General features: G+C 35.1%; 1 protein-coding gene and 1 long non-coding RNA gene across 2 annotated transcripts; both read left to right on the forward strand.

The window, feature by feature from the left end:
* Positions 1–4,118: 4,118 nt before the first annotated feature.
* On the forward strand, positions 4,119–7,062 carry LOC128204925 (protein SpAN-like). The gene is made up of 4 exons (XM_052906326.1): positions 4,119–4,179; positions 5,466–5,659; positions 6,465–6,615; positions 6,869–7,062. Exons 1-4 carry the CDS (start codon positions 4,119–4,121, stop codon positions 7,060–7,062), a joined length of 600 nt encoding a protein of 199 aa, XP_052762286.1.
* Positions 7,063–15,466: 8,404 nt separating this feature from the next.
* Positions 15,467–20,357, forward strand: LOC128205569 (uncharacterized). Its single transcript, XR_008256281.1, has 4 exons — positions 15,467–15,752; positions 16,205–16,276; positions 16,689–16,764; positions 17,266–20,357. It is a non-coding gene; the product is annotated as an uncharacterized LOC128205569 (long non-coding RNA).
* The last annotated feature ends 5,338 nt before the right edge of the window (positions 20,358–25,695 follow it).

Genomic DNA, 25,695 nt, shown 5'->3' on the forward strand with positions numbered 1-25,695 from the left:
CAGTCATTGATGGATAGAGAATGACAGAATTGGTCTGTCATGGTAATCCGATAATGATAAAATGATTCTTTAAATGTTTAGTCAATTACAAAAACGAGCTTACCTATGCAAGCAAACAACGCGATGAGCACCTTCATGACTTATACCTGACAGAATCAAACTGTAATGTTTACGACTAATAAAATCTTGGACTTTGAATTCGAAGTGCAATAGATGTCCCATATACCTGCCCTTATCGTCCTTACCGAAAATGGATTGAGCGTGCAATTTGTAAACTGTGACGATTCAATTTTGGTGTTTTTCGTTACTGTGAGCAAAAATAGGTGTCATTAATGGAGAATTTTTTATGCTTTCAATATTTTTATCGGTGTATGACTTTGTAATACAAACACCCGGGGAAATTCACACAATGACTGATAAATTAAATTACCCTACCACACGTCAACAGCTGGTCAATCGCTATGTCACAGACGAAGCGTGGTCTTACAAGCGAATAAGACTGACCTCTAACAGTGAGGGTGATATCTAAATCACGGTTTCATGCAACTATTTATCATCAACAAACTCTTAAACTTGGGAAACTGTTTATCCCCATTTGATTTGTTTACACTTTCGAGCCCATTTAATGGCGCCCATTGTAATTTGGTCAATGTTCAATTTAACTGTCGTGCATTAACGGTTATTAGTAAGAACATAAATGCATTGAAGGAAGTACTTGATGAATGTTTATAATACGAAAGTCTACGTCATCAACGATCAAAACTGCGCAAGGGCGTCCCACGGGTAGCTGTATTGAAAAGGGTTATTCACGCTGTATTAAAAAGGGTTATTCAAAAAGGGGATACCAATACATCTTCGAAAATCAGAATAAAGGAACAGAAAATGTGTTGATTTCTCTGTTAAATTGTATATAAGTTTACTCGTGATCATAGAAAACCCGCATTTAATCGTGGCGAAGAAAATAGTTCCACCCATATGCACCCAGAAACAAACATTACCAGCTGCAAACTCCTACATCTGTACAATATATTTACATGTTAAATGATCATTGTTCAATCGTTTTGACATTTTAAACTTTTAAATAGACCTTACTGCAAATAGATCCATAACAGATTCAGCTTACTTACGTCCGTTTTGTTCACACTCTGTCCTTAACTCCATTGTTGACAGCAGAAGTTTTTCCAGCAGATCCTACTGAATGAACACGATGTGTCTAGGAATCATCAACATGAGGAACAAGTGTCCGAACTTTATTCATCTCGAATGCTCGTATAAGATATCGCAGGCTTTCGCAGGCAAACTATTCGCTCTCCCTAAACCGATAGTTAAAATCCACTTTTCCTAATTTTCTTCTGTAGCAGTTCTAGCAGAAGATCCACTTTGCCAGTCAAGCCATCTGGTAAAGGATCTCGCGTCATCCTTGTGCGTCTGCAAGTATATACGTATAGACAAACATATTTCTGCCTACCAATCAGTTATAATATTCAAATAAGTAATGCTGCCATACACATGTGATATAACAAAGTTCTCTTTTTTTAAATGATAATTATACTTAAATCAAGGGAGGCAACAACATACAAACTCATATTATGATCTTCGTATTATACTCCTTAAAATCCATGAATAATGCAAGCATTCTAAAATCACATTAAATACACATAAAAATAGAAAAATTAAGTCAAACCCCATATAGTGCAGAGCTCTATAACAGACCATATGCGAAAAACATACTGTTTGTCTTTGTCACCAGGGGAAGATACTCTTAAAACAAAATCATGTAAACTGGACATAACCGATTTTGTCAGTGCAATGTATAATAAGACTCAGTAAATCTTCATATTAACAACATAAATACTACATTACTATATCACTATACAACTGTTTCCTTTGCGTATAATTTAATGATTCATTTCCCTTTAGATTTGAAGATTTAATAATGTTTAACATCTATGTAAGATCACACTTTTAGATCAAGTAAAACACTTCAGTATGTCGATAGTTATGTCTATCCATAGTACATGTATAACTATCTACGACCCTAATATTGATTACAGAATATATGAATTCCTCTTTTGTCTGACACATAATTAAACTCCTAACACCTAAACGTTCCATACATATAATAATTGAGATCAAAACCCAGGGCGCGGCGATATCATACCCTGGCTTTAATGTTGCATCTATAACAGCATTGTGGTGAACAATGTGCACTTTTATCAAAGCTCCAAATCTGTCTCGTTCAATTCAGAGATGCATACAATTCATTTATAAAATTTATGTTGAATTTTGCCCATTACTAAAGGCAAGGCTGACTTGGGATATTATAAAAGAGACCCCCACTGTCAGGGGAACACCACCTGAAGTGCGGCACGTGAACAGGAAGTGAGGTCGGCCAAGAAAAAAAAGCTGCCACGAAATGATACAGCTTGACCTGCTCAGTTGTTCACACCCACGTGGTTAAACCGTTGTGTTTCTATAGCCCCGGCCGCAATGTTTCTCCTACGTGCTCTCACAACTGCTTGAGTGAGTTTGTTTCAAACAACGTTTGCATTTTCTTACCATGGCTTATACGTGTTGCTTGTAAAACATCAAGCGATTTACGATTAAGTACATGTATAAGCCATGGAGAGTTACAATAAGGTGTGTCTAACAATATCCGAGCGATGTAACTTCCGCGTGTGTGCATTATCCATAACGATAGGATAATGCGCCTGTGTGTCGTCCGAGAGAAAAGTGAATTGTTTTCCTATTTTAAACGAACCTTTGCCAATATTGTCAAGCAGTTATAGAAATGCACAATACACGCTCATGATTTTTTTCAGTCATTTAAACGACTAAAATGTCGCAAACTGGCTACTCCTTATAATATTCAGATATAGCCATTCATCATTCACGTGTAGTCATATAAATTGTCTCAGTTATAGCCATTCATGTGCACTCACCAGTGTGAGGTTTCGTCCCAGATATAGCCATTCACTTACAGTCATCAGGGTGACCAATGTTTCTCTGATATAGCCATTCACTTACAGTCATCAGGGTGACCAATGTTTCTCTGATATAGCCATTCATTTGAGGTCACCATAATAACGTATTGTCCCAAAAATAGCTATTCGGGTGTAGTCCCGAGCGTGTGCTATTATCTCAGATAAAGCCATTTATTTGAAGTCACCAGAGTGAGGTATTGTCCCTGATATAGCCATTCTGGTGTAGTCATAATTATCTTGAGAACAGGTAAGTGATTTAAAACCTTTTATACTTCAACCTTAGACAGAAACATATAAATCTATCTGATCGAAATAGCCTTTTAGAACGTGTATTGTTTTCACGAGATATTTTAATACAGACATAAAAAAATCATATAAAACAAGCGTCATCGTAAACAAGTAATTGCTCTTTATTCGGTGCACAAGGTCGTTTTTAAGAAATATCGTTGAAACATATACAAAAAAGTGTTAATACTCACCGAATCGAGGACGTTTTTCACCCCAAACAATGAACCAGGAAACATGGACGCATCTGACATTACTGCCCTTGATATTGTAGCGCGGGCAAATCTTTATAAACTCAATTACAACGAGGCAGTTAAAGCTTACACCATGAACCCGAATAGGAAATAGATGTGTTATCTGCTATCAAATCGTATTGACATCAATTTAGTTCACCATTAAAATGTTTCTCTGACAAGTCTCAATAACGTTTCTTCCTATAACATGTTCTGTATAATATAATACCAATTCAGTACCAACAATTGCGATCTTTTGTTGATCATTATGAATACAAAACTTATTGAGGTCATCACAGTAAAGATATGTACTATGCAAACAATCTTTGGTAATTCTATAAACCTAAATGTCAACATTTTGTTAATTCTTACACAAAAAGTATTATAAACATTCATATTTCGGTGCTTTTTCATTTTAGTACATACATCAATCCATGTTATTTGCTTTAATAAAATATTCATACACCCGCAAAAAGTTACCATCGCCGGACACTCATTTAAACCTGGGCGGTTTAACTTTGACGCCAAAATACCAAGTGACTACCCTAAGGGCGGAGCTAGTGGGTCAACTTAGTCCAAATAAGATAGAGTTCATTTTGGCGATATACAGAAAAAAATGGAAATAGCTTTAAAGGTCTGCAGCCTCGCTGCGCTCGCTCCATTTACTGTCGATATTTGTGAGTTGAACAAAGTTCAATGAATAGTTTAATTTGGTTGTCATAAATGAAATTCTGTTTAATCAATATCGTGCAAATAATTCAAGTAGGAAATGGAAACGCACATCCCTAGATTTAATCGATTAACTTATATTAGATGGATTCCGGTACTACTTGGTATTTTCTTCATCCGTGATCGTATCTCTTTGGTGACAGACCAAATATATCCTCGTACATGATCAAAACACGGATGCGCATTGCTTTCATAAGTTATATAAATATGCGCCATGATCGATTATACATTTTAAATTTCAAACTGCTTTGATTTTGTTTAAATCCAAAAGCAGTATCAGTGTTAAAATTTAATAAGTATGCATCGTTTCTTCGTATTTGTTACAGTGTGGATGCAAATTTTAACACCTGAAGGTGAGTTTATTATAGTATCGTTATTTTACCAATAGTATGGCCAAGCTGCATGAATCGTCCTTTGATTAGATATATATTCTTTGCAATAATACTGCTTTAAAGGCCTAGTTTAAGGAATGTTTGGCATGATAATCCCCTGCTGAGCATCTCCTCGTTCATGCAGTGGTGACACAGTAGAGGCCATTTCCTGTGTATTTGTTTATTATCTCAGGGCCATTTAGGGTTGACACTTTTAGAGTAGATAATCTCATTGTATCAATAATACATATAAACAATATGCTTAGCTAATGTATTTATTAATTAAACTGATATATAAATAAATAATAACCAAATAAGAGTAATAAGTTTTTAAAAAGTTCTATAACATATAAATTTAAATCCATTTCCAATGCATAGTCACCATTGTTATATCCAAATTGCTAAGCATCCTGGTGAAATCACATAAATGGGCTATTATGTATAACAAAATACTTATTCTTATTCAAAGACATTAAATAATTACATTATTATCATTTGAGAACAACAACAACAACTAAAGGATAAGATGTATTGTCCGATTTTATAATAAAACCTCTATTACTTCACAGAAGTTGTGTACTATACACGAATTTGAAGTGGGGGGGAGGGTCACTTACAGAAGGCTTAAACTAGGCCGAGAAATGATATCACAGATGTACTGAATTTCTTTCTCATTTATTATGTCATGTAAAATATAAGTTTATTATATACATCAATGCATATTACAGTACATCGTATGCGATCCTATTATAACCAATTGTATGTCATCTTATAATATTTAAGTATATCAGCGAAAAAAGACATTTGTATTACAAGCCCATGTGTTAGACGGTGCTTTGTGCAATACTATGTTTGAATTGCAGTAGAGACGGCTTCGTGTGGTGCAGCGATCCAGTCTCACTACGGTGAAATAACTAGTCCAAACTACCCTTCCAACTACCCTAACAACACAAACTGTGTCTGGAACATCACAGGGCCTCCTGGGTCCAGGCTTATGCTGCAATTTGTTGACTTTCAAGTGCTTCAATCCACGAATTGTGTAACTGATTTTGTTCAGGTAAATTATTTTGTGATGCAAATTCTTCAATTTAGTCATACGGATGAGATAAAAAGTTTGAAGTGTTTCACATACGTGAGAACAAAGGTTTTTTGTCCAAATATTCTACATTACTGTTCAATACGTTTTTAATTAAATTTGGTGAAATATATCATTAAACCATACAATAAAAGAAATAAGGAGTGGCGCGTTGTTGCGCAACATACAGGGGGGGGGGGGTAAGACGGGGTTTTCCAGCACTGTCACATGACCGGTAACACACGTTCGGTATGCAAGAAATTATGTCCGACGAACCCTTTATTGTCTACTAACCCACATATTAAATTTCATGAACGTAGCTTTAATTGAGTTGATTTATTCCAAAAGCCAAGTGTTATGATTTCACTATTTTCGTAACAAAATCTTTCAAAAGTATTGCATTTGTGACGCTGGATCGATGAATTACTGACTGGTAGGGAAAACGTTTAATATGTGGGAACTCATTCACATTTGAAAGATAAAATGCTTGATAAGATATTTATTATAGACATAGCACATGTTCATACTTGACTCAAAATACCGCACGCTTTGAAACAAATTGAATATTCCTAATATTTTCGTATTACCAGCATTAACAAACATGATTTTCTCATTATTGTTTTGTGTCTATACAAAAATAATGAAGGGCATATTGAAACATACATCATGTTGTTTTGACCGACTCATGAGGCGCTATTCGAATGAAAGTTTTCCGATGGCCAAAGTACGTCAACACTATGACTTTAAGGGAATATAGGTTTAAATGATACACTGTTTCTTACTTCAGATGTATTTCGATGGCAACTCCACAATCAAGTTATGTGGTGGATTTAATCGCTGGAAGAAATGGCTTACGAACGAAAACCGTTTCGACATATTTTTCAAATCTGGATTCGGAAACATTACTGAAAAACGAGGATTTCGCTTATTATGGAAAGGTAATACATATTATCATTAGTCAGACATCAGCTACCCGTCAATTTGTGTTTTTGTTCATTCATCACGACGTTAAATATGGGTGTAATTAATCACATTTGATGTTTAAGTAACATATAAAAATAGTCGAATTAAATATGTATACAGATGATACAAATGGAGCCTTTTAATAACCACCAGTGTTTACTAACTTATGCATTTAGGTTGTTTTAAAACCCCAAACAATAAATATTGCTGCATAAAATATTTATACAGGTGTAGGGACGACATTTCTTACATCACGCACTACCTCATGGTCGCAGGCACAGGGGATGTGTTCTAAGGAAGGTGGCACAATGTTGACTGATGACACATACATAGGATTATCAAAGGAAGACCTTGCATCTCAAATGGACTTAGCGAACGTAACAAAGGCTTGGATAGGGCGATACTACACTCCACCTGGTTAAAAGGTACTTTTACTGAAGTATAATCTGTTGAACACAAGTACCTCAATATCAAACACAAACGTGATATAAAAATAAAAATTCAATTATTTTAGCTATATCAGTACATCATGATGCCAAACAGTTAAGAAATGTGTTTACTTATTTAGTTATTACTTAACTTATTTGTTTTGGACTATTTCAAAACATATTTCTTCTCAGAGTAGATTTTAAATGACAGTTTAAAATGTACCTTTATATATAAAACAATACTTATATTAACAAGCTACAGTGCAACAAAATAATAATAATTGATTCCTTAAGTGTTTTTAAAAATACTCCAGTTTTAATAAATAGTAATTCCAATAAGTGCAACGAATGTGTATAATTATAGGGTGCTTTACTTATACGGACGACATGTTACCCGAAAGAGCAGTCCATTTTAAATCCAATCAACAATCGACATGTATAGAATACTGCCATGATTCTAACTACTATGGATTGAAGGTTTGTCTCATATTCAGTTTCCTTTGTACCGTAGAATCTACTCTCATTCACCAGTGGTTTGATAATGATAAATTTGTGGTACGATTAGCATCATCACTCTGGTTTACGAGAATACGTAGCATCGTGCCACTAAAGGGGGTTCGAGTAAATGTGTTTAATACTTGACTTATCCCTGTTATTGTATTTCAAATAAGATTCAGATCTACGAGAGCATACGTTAAAACTTGTATTAATACACCGTTGAGCTATCATATCTACTTGCTTAGTATTGTATACCTACTGTAAGTGATAGTTTTATGAACTGATGTCTGACATGCCAAAACAAAGTTACGTTGATACTTTCTGTTCAATAATAATACTAGAAATTAAGAAGCGATCGTTATTTAACTATACCGAACTTTTTGTTTGAAACATATTCAAATTAATATGATTTATAAATGAAAAGAAATCCAAAATAAATCCACTTTAATTGACGGCTAAACTATTTAAACAAGGCTGATTAACAATGCGTTTCTTGTTTCTGTACGTAGGGATACACATGCTATTGTTTCCAAACGATAGAAGGACAGTTTGTAAGTACGGCGGACTATTGCAAAAATCCTTGTCCGGGAAATGAAGAGGAAAGATGTGGTGGAAATACCGCAATGACAGTGTACATGAACGGTGATTTACTTCTATATTATGGGTTTTTAAAAAAACAAAACAACAAGTTTTACGTAGTTTTTTAATTATTTTCCCACGTGTTTTCGCAATTAACCCAATTAAGTTCATTAAATGTATTTGAATGTTTCGTTTAGATTTATGTTTCAACAACTCCTCACTTTGGAATGGAACCATTTCAACTTCTCGATCGGGAGAAACGTGTCGTTCGTGTAATTCATCGTCACACAGATGTGCCAATGAGAGTGTGGATAATACAGATAGTTTTTGTAGAGACCCACGTAACAAAGGGAATACCTGGTGTTATACTCGTAATGGACCTGAGGATTGCGATATACCGAAATGTTTGGGTAAACCTTTGAAAATGTTTACAAAAATAATATGTCATTGCCAGTTTACAGCCATTTTAAATGCACCTGCAATTATGGTATATAACAAAATCCAGACACACGAGCAAGATGAGCTAACAAGACAAGGTATTCTCTCACGTTCAGCGTCTTGGGGGTCATGCAATTGTGTCTCAACAAGGTTTTGCCTGGGCTTGTCGCTGTAGTTTTCATTGTATTAAACTATATGTATCTAGTTTTATGCATGAACATAACTCCAACGATTTCTTTGATTGTTGCTTGGTAAAATAATGATGAAGTCGATAACCTACACGGTCTCGACCAACATTTGATTGCTGTCTTATTATATATTATTATAATAATTTGACTCAGTTATTCTTTCAGTTAAAATTGTCATGATTTAACAAAACACAAAGAGGAGGAATACAGCTCAAAGTCAATTCAGTCAATATTTTTACTCATTTATTAAATATGTTATTCATCTGTCAATTTTACTATCCGAATACGGATTGACTCAATGTCAGCATTGGGGTAAATGCAAAAGTAAGGGGTTTATGATTAAACTTTTGGCTACTGAGCTTGTTTCTGTAGTTTTTCATATAAATATGGAAAATCACATCTTGTTAATCTGTATTTTCTTAAAATTTTAGTCGACGTTCATAGAGAATGAATTATATCATCTAAATTATTGAACAAACGTTCTGATGTTCGCAGACTGTTTCTTTTGATACGCATACACATATTTACATTATGGAAAACAATGTCGACAACGCGCCGGCCAAAATCAAATACATGTAGTTTAATTGTGTTGCTAGAGCCTCACCAAATTAATAACTTGTTCATCGGATTTCCCGCACCTATTTCTTCAAAAAGACAAACATATAATTTTATTTTTATCACTTGCACCCGAACCATTTAAAACACCGAGTTATTTGTTTTTTTACGAGCGCGCATTTGTTTAGTGGAATGTAGCATTTTCCCTTAAACATTTCAGCGCCGCTGGCTACTTGCAGTCGACTTTTATTGCTCTCTAACCTAAACAGCGTTTTTCGGTCGGAAAAAATCAATCATTTAGCGGCTCTGATCAGAGTCAATGACGTCACAACGTATCGCATTTCACTCCCTGATTCTTGAAAATACGCGAACAAATGACAATTATACTGCCATTTAAAGTTTGATTAAATATTGGACGATTATGTTTGTTTCAATTTGATTTCCGCTAAAAGTAAACGTATATATACTGAGTAAAAAGTGCTGGATTTCACCGTGAATGACAGTTAAGTTGAAGTGATGATCCAAAGTTTGAATTTGATTCGGACATGTCTGTCGGGAATTCGGATGACAGTTACAGTGAAAAAAAACATTTTCCAATCAGTCATCTGCACCTGCTACACCTGTCTAGGTAGAAACTTCCGGTGTGTATTTTAAACTCCGCTATTGTTTTGCTGCTAATATAGCAAATTGGATGTATTTTTTGTAGTATGTTTTCCTTCAAAATATACATTTAATGACTTATGCATGTTTGGATTTTTTTTATTTTTACGGTAATAGAAAAATAAATTATAGCTCAGAAATGAGCACCACTGGAATTCCTGCATCTTCCATTTTTTCTTGTGTTATCATCACACTGTTTCAGTAATGAATAATACATATACTACACTGAACACTTATAATAAATAATATTGCTAATAAAAAATACATATTCCTCAGACGCAGCGTACCATGAAATTCCTGTCCCTTTGAGGCATCGAGGTCGTGCTCGTGGTGGAGGCATTGGTCGCCGACGAGCCGATGGTCGTGGACGGTACGATGACAGTAAACCTGACCGACATTCCTATGTGCTTCATGCCATGCCATGAGTTTACTATTCACACAAAAACATCAAACAAGCCGAAGCTAGAATTGTGTATAATTTGCCATTTTTAGTCAAAAAAGAAAAACAAATGTGTCGGACTGTGTGATTGGAAAAAAAGAATGAATCAACTTGTGTTGTGAATAAATGTTTGTAGATTTTTTGGATGTTCATGTGTATATTTAAACTTTATATGGAAATCATTCAAATGTAAAATATTTATGCCGATTGGTTATTCCCTATGAAAGAAATATTGCATGTTTTTATTTATAATAAAAGTGTTTGTTATATATATATGGTTATGTATTCTATTACTTGTCCAAATTTGAACAAGATATCTAAATGAGCTATGCGTTAAATTCTGAGAAAGCCTGAAATAAATCTGGCACTGGCGGGAATTTTCTGTGACATATTTGGCGCCGAAAAGGTTAACAGTGCGGTGTAGGTTTTTTGTAACTTCTCTACCGTAACTAAAATGGCTACCAACGACAATCGTGTAGTATTTTTAACCAAGTTTTCCAAAGTCAAAGTGGAAAACCTAGGTTATTACATTTGGGTACGTCGTTGACCGGGCAGGTGGCTGTGACCATTGGCGCTCTTGTGGTCAGGCTTTTACTTAGCCATTCATAGGGCATTTTGAAATAACTTTTCAAACATGTTTAACAACTAGAAGACTGTGGTTCTGAGTTCTTTCTTTTATTAAATAGTTTAAAGCAATACCTTTGCTTGATCTCAAACTAAGTGTAAATCACTCTTTCACTGAATGTTATCCTTGTACTATTTACAATATCGTTTTTTAGTTAAAAAGTGAATAAAATGTGAGCAAATTTGAGTTAAATGACTATACATATTTGTTCGCTCTTCGCTCGCTCCTCTTTTTTGCTAAATGCAAAATAAATATTTTGTTATTATTTCGCTCGCTCGCCCCATTATTTTTTGGAAAAAATCCAATGAACAAGTTATCAATTTGGTTAGGCCTAAATAGAGTTAAAACTTATAAGTTACCTTTACGGTGACATTTGAACTGCAATTAAACAATTAAGTACACATTTTGTTCATGATATGGTCAGAAACTGTTTGATTATTCAGTTTTAACGAGAAGTGTGTAACATCATTTGTCTTTTCAAATTATGATACAACTTTAATGTAATAAAATGAAAATGTCTGAACCCCTTAATATTGTTATGAAAACAAACTATAAAATGTTGTCCTTGTATTTTATTTTATCGGAAGTATATATTCGCCAGTTATATTTAAATCGGTAAAACGATTTCACAACAACATAAACCATCTTTTTTCAGGTAAAACTGATTATAACGGGGCCTATGAATGTATGGCTTTTAGAGAAATAACTGGATCTAGAATTCAAGCTCGACAGGAAAATTGCTCAAAAAAACTAAAAGCAGCGTGTCAATATCAATGTACCATCATTTCTGTACAGAATATTTCACAAGTGTGATTAATAATAGTACAATACATAATTTACATCTTCTCATTGGTACTCATGCGTTCTCATATTTGTATTGCGTGCGCATTAAAGAACAACATTAAAATTTTGAGGTCTTTTTAAAAGTACCATACACAAAGACGACATTGAATTAAACGTCAGTGTTGTAAATAAAAAATGATCTTGGCAAACAAAAATATCTTTAATGCCCCAATAATGGTTCGTCAAACTGGTTGTTCTTTCGTTCTTAAAAGGTTTCTCTGCACGCCACAACGATATAAAACACCGAATGAACACGTTTCCTTCTGCAGCTCGCGCCACAACCCTATTTTTTCTGTTATCAACCTTGGCATAAAGTATACGAAGATTTGTGAATGACATGACACGTTTTGTCATATTTTCGTTATGTCGAGGGAGACAAACTGAAACAATAAAAGAAAGACAAAATTTACGTCATGGATGATTGGGAGTTTCAATTAGATGTGATGTTTTAATTTCGAAATATATAAAATCATTTTAAACATGAATATCGTAATCATTCCGTTAACTTCCTTAATCATAAAAATTAATTTGTTCAAACAGCGGGGTTAATCGCAACAGCGCCAATGACATGGACTGGAGGTAGAGATAAGTGCAGAGATTCTACTTCAAGCGATGGTGAAATAACGTATAGTATGGCAGACACCAGACACGTTTTACTTGATTCTGGACAGGACTTCTGGGTAGGATATCGGCGTACAGTGAGGACTGTGAGCGGTATGCTTCTTTTCAATTTGCAGTAATAACTTTGTAACTATGCTTATTTTGAAGTCAGTTTTATATCATCTCATGTGCTGATTCTTCAAACCATTTTCGAACCTTACAAATTTACAATACTTATATATAAAATATTCATAAATGTATGTTCTTAGGCGAATCGTTTAAGTGTATTACTGCATATCAGTCGTATGAATACATCATAATTATCATATGCAATAATTTATTTAATACCACAAGATCGGATATCGTATGCAATATCCTTTACCTAGATCTGTCTGGTTCTTTCACCGACTGTTTTCGTGTTGCAAGAATCGAAAACGGCATTTCACTAACTGTGGACAAGTGTACAGAAGGAATTCGTGCGATTTGCCAGACATGTTAGTATTTTTTTTATCTATAATATATAATTTTGTTTCTTATGTTCCTTTTGCTTTAATCTTTCTGTTTATACTTTCAATGACTTTCAATTAGGCCCTCCCAAAACGTATTTCGTTTAACGTCAACTCTGAAAACCTCGAGTAATTATGAAAAATTAAATACGTGTTATCATTTCAGTGATATTAGAATCAATCATTTCATATTTTGATTTTTATTATAACGTTCATTGTATAATGTATTTTAAAACTTTTTTTTAAATATATTTTTCAAGAAAGACGTCGTTCTTTTGAAAAGAATATGATTATTTAATTCAAAATGTTTAATTTCTTGAACCTTAAATTTTATATAAAATCATGACTAGTTTGTAACTGTTTGTAATGACTATGCATTATTGTTTATAACACAGCAAAAATACCCCCATTGCCCTGGATATTTCAAAACATACACGTACACTTCAATCAAAAGCAATGAACTGTTTTGAGTTCGTTTATAGGACGTGGGGAAACACGAAACCATATCATGCAAATATCTACTGTGGCATAGACGTGACATAAAATTCTCGTTAAACGGCTTGCAAAGTAACTCGTTTTAACAAGAGACTGAGTCGTTTTGACGAGATACGTGTACAACTTACTATTTACGTTTTAATGAAAAGAATGTCTCCTTTAAGACTTTGAAAAAAAATGGTCATAGGTGACGATATCGTCAGAGATGACACTTTTTTAAAATAGCTATATGATCTTAATGGCAAATGCGGGTATGTGTCCATTATCTTTCATTTATTACTTGAAACTCTGGCATGGATTGAAAACACCTTTGTAGGCACTTCTATTACGTTTAAAATTAGCAGTCAAAGACAACGTTTACAACCAACTCTGACTGATACTGCCACATGTGATTTATTTTGTGGCCACTATCACAATCATATCTCATATATTTACAACACTATGTTCATATTTAACTTCATCTTCGTTCTTGCGTAGATATCGGCGGTATCTAGAAATCAAGGAAATTCATACTTGATTGATTGTGTGTCCTTTTTAGCAATAAAACATGTTTAAAACAATGCACAAGCTGATATTATACACATATTTTAGTTACCATCTATGTCTCTGGTGTTGAAATGTGGAAATTGGAGATTTTCCAACTGCTTTGCTATAAATTCAATGCACATCGGAACCCATAATGAATTATTTTGGTTGTCAGAATCCATGGACTGATCACCCAAACAACCACATGTCTTTATTCTAGGGATGGAAGCGAATATCCGAGTATCCGGATATCCGGATATCACGCAAGTATTCGGATACCAAAATGGGTATTCGAATATTCGTTAAGAATTAAAATTTCAATGAAATAGCTTAGCAGAGACATAGCAATTGTTATAAAACTTTTCAGATGAAATATTTCAGGTGATCAACAGTGTCTGTCGTGAAGCGGGTATGTGTCACAAAAAAGGACTAATTGGGTGTTTGCACAAGGCGTGATATTGTGTCCTTGTGCAGCACCCTGTGAAGTTCTATGACCTTGTTTACAATGACAAGTGTTGTTTTATGATCTCAGATGTGCTTAATTGACACTAATTGGCACTTGTTGATATTAAACGGATTGATCATTAATCCATGTTTAGTTTATTGATAAATAAAAAATGTACACGCATGTAAATAAAGAAAAATCAGACTGTCTTTTTGTCTTCTTATATTTTCCGCAATTATATCCTTCATTACAAAACACCGCAGAAATTGTAGGTATTGCATTAAATCAAACAATGTAATGAAATAAAATTACAATCGACTATCAAATAATCAAAGCGTCATTTAACATGAAACCTGCTGATAAATAACAAACTCGAAAGCACGTGGCAGTAACCAAGCAACCACTTCGGCTCAAATTTGCGAGGTGTTTATGTGGTATTCATCATGAGTTTTATGACGTAAAATAAGTTGTTTAGCTTTGATTATAACATTATAAATTATTAAGACTGAGAAAGAATGAATGAAAAAGTGAAATTGCCATATGACGATTTAAAAATTAAGAGGACAATTATGTCAAATAACAGGTTGGTGACATATAATAGGAAATTTACTTATTATGAAAACAATTTGATACGAGTATCCGGATAGTATTCGAATACTTGATACGAATATCCGGATACCGATTTGGTATCCGGTTTCCATCCCTACTTTATTCTTATGGCATTTTAGACGTTATTTAATATTAACATGTCATTTGTTTATCTACCAGTGCCCATAACGTGTGGTGAGGTATATAATGAAAGAAAACGTGGGAAGTTAAGTTTTCCGAACACAACACGCACTTACGATCCCGATCACAACTGTGTCTGGAAAATAATGGCCACTCCTCCCGAGAAAATGGAGATTTACATCGAGTTTGATTTAGAAGACAGTGTCGGATGTATAAGCGATAAAATAAAGGTGAAATACACGTGACCACTAGTTAAAATGTTATTTTATATTTATCTTACATCTTGAAAAAGAAAACATTGATGAAAACTTTACTTAAAATGCATTGCATACTTAGTATAGTATTATACTCAATACATATATACGATAATCCCCAATTTAGCAAAAAGGGTTTTTTTATTTACAGATATACGACAATGATTCCCTGAAAGGTCAAGCAAACAAAATTCTTTGTGGTCACGGAAACATTACATTCTCTTCAAGTGGACCCTCTGTTGTGATTCAGTTTATATCAGACGAGTCCGTGAATGGAACTGGCTTCAACGTTTCCTGGAAAGTTGGTAGGTTTAAAGAATGTATTAGTTTATATTTTCAAAACAATTTTGTAACAATTTTGTAAAACGTTTCATGTTATTGCCAAATAATACACTAAACATCCATACTTTACGAGCAATATTTTATGGTTTTTTTTGTAATATATCAATGTTATACATTCAAATTAAAAGTCGAAATAAAGATTGTCAGTCAATGCTTTAAGTTTATTAATTTATCATCTCGCTTCGGGTAATAGTGTTAAACGTAACCCGAGAAATATAATGTCGGTCAAGGAATTAGTCATTGTTCGAGAGTTATGATGTTTAGCGAGCAATCAAATTTTACTTCATCGTATTGCTCAGAAGCTATTGCTCAGAAGCGTATTGGAATTTGTTTTAAAATTTGGAAATTGTTTCAATTGATGTATCTTTGCTCAGCAACCTATATTTCTAAATGCTTCTTATAATTGCATGTCTAGGAAAAGACTCTACAACAACCCTCTCGACAACCACCGTCTTCGACACACCAACTTCGCATACGAGCTTGAAAGGTATTTTCAGTCCGTTATTTATGAGTTGCATTATAAAGAGAGAATAGTTAGTTTAACTTATATTTCAAAAAACAAACAATTTTAGATTGGTTCAACATTTTTATAAAAAACTTTTATTTCATGTACATAAATGGAAGATATTAAGCGCATTCTCATAATGACATTCGATAAACCACGTGTGAATTTTATCTTTTTAAAACAAGAATCGTTCTTGTATTCGGACGGAATACAAACTAAATTATAAATATGATTTCACTTCTTTGTGCACCTTTTTAATGTTAATGTACGTGTCCTTATTTAAAACGATGGTAAATATAAGTCAAAGTCGCAATACTTTTATATCTCATAAGAAATTAAACAAAAAGTCAATAAAGTTTTTGATAAAATGTTTCCTTTATGTCTTACATTTTAGTTTGGTTGATCCTTGTTGTTTTCTCGGGAACTGTTGTTTTTGTGGTATTGATGGCCATTCTAATTTGCTACTGGAGGTGTGTACTGTATTGTATAACATTTATTTTGCTTTTTGATTCTACGAAATACAATGAGCCATAACTTTCGATTTGTATATTGTCAATTGTATACAGCTGAAGAGACACAGTTTGTTAGGTACACAACAGCATGACAAGATTAGCGGAAGTCATGTTATACGGATGCAACGCTGCTATATATCACTTTGAAAGCAAGGGCGATGTGGGGGGGAGGGGGTTACGGTTGAGTGAACTATTAAGATTGTAATATCAATAATTTAGCAATGCGCAAGAACAATGATTATATGACTCGCGGTAGGTACATCTCAACATATTCTGTGGACGAGAAAAAATGCATTTGAGTATGGGCATTGGAATTGTAACTATACAACATACCAGCAATGGCTACCTGTAGAATGATAATCGTTGCGACATGAGTAATTGTTACCTTTATTCCGCGCTTGGAATTTATCATTTCGCTTTTTGTCCAGCCATAACCCAATGCTTAGATATATATTTCAGGCGGCGCATACGGCAACGAAATATTGAACAAAGCATAAATGCTACAGCTGATACAGAACACCACAATTATGAAATGCTCACTACAGGCAGCCCGATTTCAAGCTATTACAATACTCTTGATATATGACAATGTTGACCAAACTGAGGTATCTTGGAGACAATGATTTAACACATAGTTTCGTTATGCAGTAAGTCCGAAGTACAACGCAGAAATTATGTTTCGGAAATTACGATGATCAATAAGTCTATAATAGCATTTATTTATTGCTATCCATTTGAAATACTTTTGCTTTGTTGCATCAATTACTTTGACCAGAGAATGAAATAAGTTGCCCGAATGTTAGCATACGTGATAAACTTGCCAATATGGGCGATGCAGTAAACATATGGTACACAGAACAAATAATCTCTGAAACGTTATTTTTTATTAATTATGTGTATTATGTGTATTATGTGTATATTAATGACTAACATATAAATCAAATAAATCATAACATTTTTCTCTCACTAATTTCAAATAATCATCGATCAAAGGCATACACCAATCTGGTAAACATAGTCAAGGTAATAACATTCCATTTATTTAATGTGGACAATTTAATTTCATCTCTTCTTTCCATTTTGTAATTGTCATTCTTCCTGTCAATGTAACATCATGTAAGTGGTGTGTGTGTGCGTATGATGTAAATTTTCAAAGAAGTTTTATATTTAACTTCCAATTTAATGAGTCGATATCTTCACCTTCACCCTTTCCCACTAGCATTCTATATATTTTAATCATTGTTTTCCCGACAGTATATATGTATGTAGTATGTATGTAGGGAGATTGATTTTTCAAAGAGGTTTCATACATTTAAGTTCTAATTCAATATGTCGATATCTTCTCCTTCATCTTCTCGAACTAACTTTCTATATGTTTTAATCATTGTTTTTCCAAGTATGGACTATTAACATTGCATTCAATATAAGTACATTTTATTATTGAACGTATAACTTTTGCTGTACTATGTATATTGTCTGGTTCATCAAAGAAATGGATCCCTTGGGAAATTCTTGTTAAGGCCTTACTACAAATAGCTTCCAAACCAGGTACCAGTGGACCAGGTTGTGATTTATACGAGGGAGGGTGATATGGAATGTTGTGGACTCTGTCCACCAACGCCTCTTTCAACACCGCGGCGCACCCCACCACTAGTGGAGTGGTACCTTCATTTATTTACCCCACGCTGTCCTGTCCGCCCTTTTGTACATCATTTTGAGCATGGCGTAAGATTTAGTGTTTTAAATATACATGTATGTGATTTGTGACATTTTTTAGCTTTAATATGCAAATTCTCTTAATATTTGATGTTTTGATTGAACTGTAATGACTTTTTATTTATCAGTTTTTGATGGGTTTTTGCTATTTTGACTGCGCATTTATTACGTTTACCTTTGTTAAAACCTAGGAGATCTCGATTAAAAAGATTATATGTTTCATCCACATGTTTGTTTATAACTGCAAGTTAGTTTTTTAATAAGCACATAAAGTTTGTGTTTAATCATTTTTTCCACGGAGTAATTAGTCAGTGTACTGTAAATCCTTGTTATCACAAATTATCTTCCACGCTTCCGCTGAACTATTTTTTTTGTATTGTATTTTCGCAACCTACTTTAACTTCTTTCATTTTCGATACATTTCTGTAAAGTCTATGTAATTTATTTATGTGTAAATCAAAATTATAGTATAAATCTAGCGAATATTTGATTGTGTTTTAAAACACCTGTTTGTGTGTGTGTTTTCATTGTGTTGATACCTGAATATTTCATCTGTCAGTGTTTGTTTAAATGCATATCTATTGAAATGTCTTTACAATTGCGCAACAAACATAATATACACTTTTCTTTGCTCTGTCATTTATATGTTGCTAGATATTTAGGTATTTTGGATATGCAACAGATCTATTGTTTAATTCATTTACTGACTTGAGTGTTTAATTTGTAAGTCCATGTTGCTTGTTTTTAGTGTAAAGATTATAGACCATGGGTCATGAGGATTTTCGTCTTTTTTCAATTGACGACAATTCTTTATTTGCTCATCTATTAGTACTGCATAAAGCAGTATATTTTTAGAATTTATAACATATTGCAAGGTAAATTTCTTCTATTTTTTGCGGATTTTACACGGTCCTCCAATATTTGTCTTGGTACCTTAGCACTCTATGCATTACCATTACCATTATGCACAAATTACCATTTGTCATTTCGGAGACATTTGTGCAAAAAGGGGGGAGTGTTAAGAGAGTTTAACCTCATCCCAATTGTCCAATGTGTAATTGTCACCCCACCCCCCTGCAATATGTATGTATGGTCTGATGTCTCGAAGAGTTTTAAATACTTAACTTAAACTTTTATTGGTCGATATTTTGACATTCACTGTTCCAAACTAACTTTGTATATTTGCTTATCATTGCTTTCCTGACAGTTCAACTGGGACCAGTTTATTTGTATAACATTCAATATAAGTGCATTTTGATCTGCCGCGAACAACTTGGACATATTTTACATTTACTGTACTCGTTGGACTGTATTACGGTCTGGTTCATTTTACTTGAATAACGCAATAGAATCATAAGAGGAGTGTTATTAAACCCTTTCTAAACTCAGTTGTTCTATGTGCTTTGCTTGTTGTCAAAAAGTGATTACAAAAGAATTGGCTTAAAGTTATTTCAATTTTTCCTTGTGCCTTCAAATAATCACATTGCTAATTTGTTTTGTTTTGTTTTCTGATGGGCTCGTCCAGAAGATTCAATGATATGAAAGTTGCATTCTCAAAAAGTAAATGAAACTAAAACAATACTAAACTATCAGTGGAAATAAAGCTGTGAGAAGGCGTTTAAATACGTCTTGCTTTCAAACATCATTGCAAGTTACTTTCGAATTATTTCCAACTTTTGAGTATGCAGTGTAACTTTAATAGTAAGATATCATATGCATTTCTGTAGGTGTCTAATTTGTTTATATAGGTATTAATCGCATTTGCCTGTTCATGCATAATGTTTGTATATTCTCACGTCTACAAGTTATTTAAATAAATGCAGATATACACTTTTCCTTTACTTTCATAAGCTCGACAGTTCATTCAAAGTATCATTCAAATCTCTTACTTGTTTGGTAGCATTATCGCTTAACGTACTGTGATTTCTGTAAATAAGTATTATATAAACCAATTGAAAGAAGTCAAATTGCGTTTTTCTATCAAAAAGCGCTGCAAAATGCCGAAATACGTTCGTGTTAAATATACAAAAAAGTAATTTGCTTTTCTCGCGAGAAACTTTCGACTTGATCATTCCCGTTTGTACCATATCGGGACGATACGATCATCAACAAGTCATTTGACTAGTCTTACTGCAATGGAATTTTGTCATGTTGTTGTAACAGAATGTATGATTTGTGTATTCATTCCTCGGTTAACACAAATAGTTAACCAATTCCGACCCAATTATGGTGGTGTCGTTCTATCTCTTATGTCAACAATGTTATTCATTTTCAATTGATAGCTTTTTATTTGCTCTTTCGTTAGCCTTACTTTATTAAGCTAATTTTGGGAAGAAACATTCGAAAGAAAACGAAAACGAAAATCTGAAAGACAAGCACGCCTGCACCAGATCACATGTAGAACCAGATGACGACATACTGTTGATAAAACATTATTACTGCGTGCGTGACGCGATAAACTTTTTTCATTTAGGTGGTTGAAATAACGACAACTGATATGGAATACATTTAAATATCGTTAGTTAGTTAAATGCCTACACCATTTTCTCGTGTGTGAACTGGTAAATTTAAAATAGGTTATATGTTTACATTTACATGTTTTGCCTATGAAAAGGATATCGTTACGTATGCATACTGTTTCGAAGCAATGATTTTCTATAAATTAATCTTATTTAATTACATATTTACATGTTAACAACAAAGTAATAAATTATAATAATCCAGTAAATAATTGATGCATGTAAGTCAGTATTGGATTGGTATTGTCCATTTGTATTGGATTAGTATACACAGATGTAACAAGAAAAACCGCGTTACTTATAATTTTTTCCTACGGGTGAAACAATAATATAATAAAAACTATAGGGAAAAGCCAAGAAGTCGTAAAATAAACCCAGTTAAGATGTACAAGGCAAGGGATGGGCGCTTGGCCTAGAGACACAAATGTATAAACAGAAACCACATTGTAAACAAACTAGTGTATCGTGTTTTTTGTTCCATATTAAGGGATGTTTTTAATATACAGTTTATAATATGTTGTCAACTTTCAGACCGAAATCAATGAAAGGGGTCGTTATGGATTTGTCAATGCATATCTGAAATATAATTTAAAATAAGCAGCATATATTTTCATACCATAGATTTATAAAATATGAAATGTTCGAGGATGTTATGTCCATGGCGTTTTAATCCAAGGTAGTGGCAACATCACTTTCAAAATTTAGAGTTTATAAACAATAAAGCTTCAGTCATGGAAATTATGAATCCTTTAATAAGTGCTTGGTATCGAAAAATAACAAGCCCGGTTTTTTGTGTGTTTTGTTTTAATTGAGAATTTTAGTAAGACCGCAAATGCATGATACCGGTGCAGAGCTTGCTGACTTGTGTTTATTTTAACCAGTGAAGTTTCCGTTGATAAATAATTATGTTCAAAATTTAATATATCATACATATTGGCAATGATATGTAAATACTCCTAACCTTTCTACTCCTGATCAAGTGATACTGGAAGCGTTTGGCCCGCACCATGTGGACCCGGTCGTACGGACACTCATACACTGACCAAGTGATACTGGAAGCGTTTGGCCCGCATCATGTGGACATGGTCGTACGGACACTCCTACACTGACCAAGTGATACTGGAATCGTTTGGCCCGCATCATGTGGACCAGGGCATACGGACACTCCTACACTGACCAAGTGATTCTGGAATCGTTTGGCCCGCATCATGTGGACAAGGTCATACGGACACTCATACACTGACCAAGTGATACTGGAATCGTTTGGCCCGCATCATGTGGATCAGGACATACGGACACTCATACACTGACCAAGTGATACTGGAAGCGTTTGGCCCGCATCATGTTGACCCGGTCATACGGACACTCATACACTGACCAAGTGATACTGGAAGCGTTTGGCCCGCATCATGTTGACCCGGTCGTACGGACACTCCTACACTGACCAAGTGATACTGGAAGCGTTTGGCCCGCACCATGTTGACCCGGTCGTACGGACACTCCTACACTGACCAAGTGATACTGGAAGCGTTTGGCCCGCATCATGTGGACATGGTCGTACGGACACTCATACACTGACCAAGTGATACTGGAAGCGTTTGGCCCGCATCATGTTGACCAGGGCATACGGACACTCATACACTGACCAAGTGATACTGGAAGCGTTTGGCCCGCATCATGTTGACCCGGTCGTACGGACACTCCTACACTGACCAAGTGATACTGGAAGCGTTTGGCCCGCATCATGTGGACCCGGTCGTACGGACACTCCTACACTGACCAAGTGATACTGGAAGCGTTTGGCCCGCATCATGTTGACCCGGTCGTACGGACACTCATACACTGACCAAGTGATACTGGAAGCGTTTGGCCCGCACCATGTTGACCCGGTCATACGGACACTCATACACTGACCAAGTGATACTGGAAGCGTTTGGCCCGCACCATGTGGACCCGGTCATACGGACACTCATACACTGACCAAGTGATACTGGAAGCGTTTGGCCCGCATCATGTTGACCCGGTCATACGGACACTCATACACTGACCAAGTGATACTGGAAGCGTTTGGCCCGCATCATGTTGACCCGGTCGTACGGACACTCCTACACTTACCAAGTGATACTGGAATCATTTGGCCCGCAACATGTTGACCCGGTCGCACGGACACTCCTACACTGATCAAGTGATACTGGAATCGTTTGGCCCGCATCATGTTGACACGGTCGTACGGACACTACCTCACTGACCAAGTGATACTGGAAGCGTTTGGCCCGCATCATGTTGACCCGGTCGTACGGACACTCCTACACTGACCAAGTGATACTGGAAGCGTTTGGCCCGCATCATGTTGACCCGGTCGTACGGACACTCCTACACTGACCAAGTGATACTGGAATCGTTTGGCCCGCACCATGTGGACCAGGGCATACGGACACTCATACACTGACCAAGTGATACTGGAAGCGTTTGGCCCGCATCATGTGGACATGGTCGTACGGACACTCATACACTGACCAAGTGATACTGGAAGCGTTTGGCCCGCATCATGTGGACATGGTCGTACGGACACTCATACACTGACCAAGTGATACTGGAAGCGTTTGGCCCGCATCATGTGGACCCGGTCATACGGACACTCATACACTGACCAAGTGATACTGGAAGCGTTTGGCCCGCATCATGTTGACCCGGTCATACGGACACTCATACACTGACCAAGTGATACTGGAAGCGTTTGGCCCGCATCATGTTGACGTTCTTACTCCACCTGCTAGCCCGATAAGGAAGAGGTTCAAGGCATGGGAAGGAAAAGATGAAGCTACAGTAAATGTGTAAAACACAGCAAATATAGACAGTAATTTATTGTTGCACCAACAGTTAAGACTTGCCATGTTACTGTTGTCAAAACATTTGAATTACATAAACTGAATGAAATCGGCTTGACACTATATAAGTGAAATATTTTTGAACCTCTTAAATAAAGTATGGCTCACAACAACGGTCCAAAAAACTCAAAATGTATTTCGTATGATAAGAGACTCGGAAAACGTTTCAGAGCTTGCCATTGGTGCGGTGGCTACAGTAACATTGACTATCTCTTGCTCGTTATGAAACAATGTGCATTCGAACATTCCGCGTGTCCAAGCTGTTTTGATAAATACAACGGCTTTTGTCCCGCTTGTTGGATAAACCACCCGGCACAAAAAATGAATAGAAGAAACATAAAACGTTACTACAAAAGATTGGGTAACTCAGAAGGAAAAGATTATCTGGCCAGAATCAAGCAAAGCGCAAGAAAACAGTTTAAGCACAACGTTCTGAGATTTGCGTTTCTAAGACTTAGGATAACATAAAATAAACATAAAAAACGAATGCTTTGAAATTGCTTTTTATTGAATTTCGTAATATTCACTTGTAAGTGGCAAAGTAAAGTAATTCATGAAAAATCTTGAGTGTTTTCGTTGAATAGTTCCATACAGGCAGCTTCGTCTAAGAATTGCTGGTTGTCTGTTTGAGATTCCAAGCGCAAAACTTTGTCTTCCAATGCCGTGTTATTTTGCTTAAGCTGATTGTTTTCCGCAGTCAGCTGTGACAGATTCAATGTCAAGCGTGTTACTTCGTCCTGCAATAGTTGACTATCGTCCGTATTCGAGTTGTGCACATGAGTTTGCTTATACCGATCGTTCTCTCTGATCAACCTAAACACCTTTTGCTGTAGTGCGCCACATTTCTTGCGGTACTCAGTCGTTACTAGTTTGTTTTGCAGAAATGTTTTTTCGATATTGTCAAGTATTGAGACGATTTCTTTGAATGTAGACTCGTGCTTGTTATCACCCATACATAGTCTCGCTACGAAGCCGGTAATTTGTAAATTAAGGTTGCTTATGTCCGTCATGTTTGTATTGTGAGCGAGTTCAATGTCAGTTTTATATATCGTGGAAAGAAAACACAAAAAAAGTGAATTACTTTGTTATGATATAATGACTGTTGTTAAGATTAGTGTCATACACACTCTCAAACAATTATGTCGAGCCAATCAGCCACTCATTCTGATGATGATTATTTCGAGCGTGTTGTAATCGAATACTGTAACGGTGATTGTTCTGATGATGATTCTGCTGGTGATTCTTTCAAGGAAATTGAAGCCGAATATGAAGATTATATTGATTATGACATATTGAATCGTGTACAGGATGCTTTAGCAGGCATGGACAAAGGTAAACTTATGGAAAAGTATGAAGGTGGATATATATTCAGCAATGGTAGAAGTGTAGATATCAAATACATGGACAAAGGACAGTCGTACGTAGTATCTGATTTGTTTAGAAGTCGCAAGGAACACATTACCTACGAGATCATTGAACTCAAATATGGGAGTTTTGACAACACGAAATATGAAAGTAAAGAGTTTGATCCACCAGTAGTGATAGTTTTCAGTAATGATGTTCCATGTTTGAAGAAATTTCCAACGTATCGATGGTGCGTGTGGAATATCATAGACAATAGACTGAAAAGTTATGATCGAGAAATGTGTCAATGCAAATGTTGTAGAAATTCTTCCACATCAACACCGAAAAAAGAAATGATAAAACACTAAAGAAATTTTAAAGATAAATGTCTTTACGAGATGTTTATTTCCTGAAAATTAAAA

The sequence above is a fragment of the Mya arenaria genome, chromosome 10, assembly GCF_026914265.1.
Source record: "Mya arenaria isolate MELC-2E11 chromosome 10, ASM2691426v1".
Classification (NCBI taxonomy): Eukaryota; Metazoa; Mollusca; class Bivalvia; order Myida; family Myidae; genus Mya; species Mya arenaria.

Excerpts from the sequence above, each read along its gene's own strand:
- LOC128204925 (XM_052906326.1), top strand. The coding sequence starts at position 4,119 with ATGGAAATAGCTTTAAAGGTCTGCAGCCTCGCTGCGCTCGCTCCATTT. Across the intron at positions 5,660-6,464 it reads GTGTAACTGATTTTGTTCAG|ATGTATTTCGATGGCAACTC; the intron begins GTAAATTATTTT and ends TTCTTACTTCAG. Across the intron at positions 6,616-6,868 it reads ATTTCGCTTATTATGGAAAG|GTGTAGGGACGACATTTCTT; the intron begins GTAATACATATT and ends ATATTTATACAG.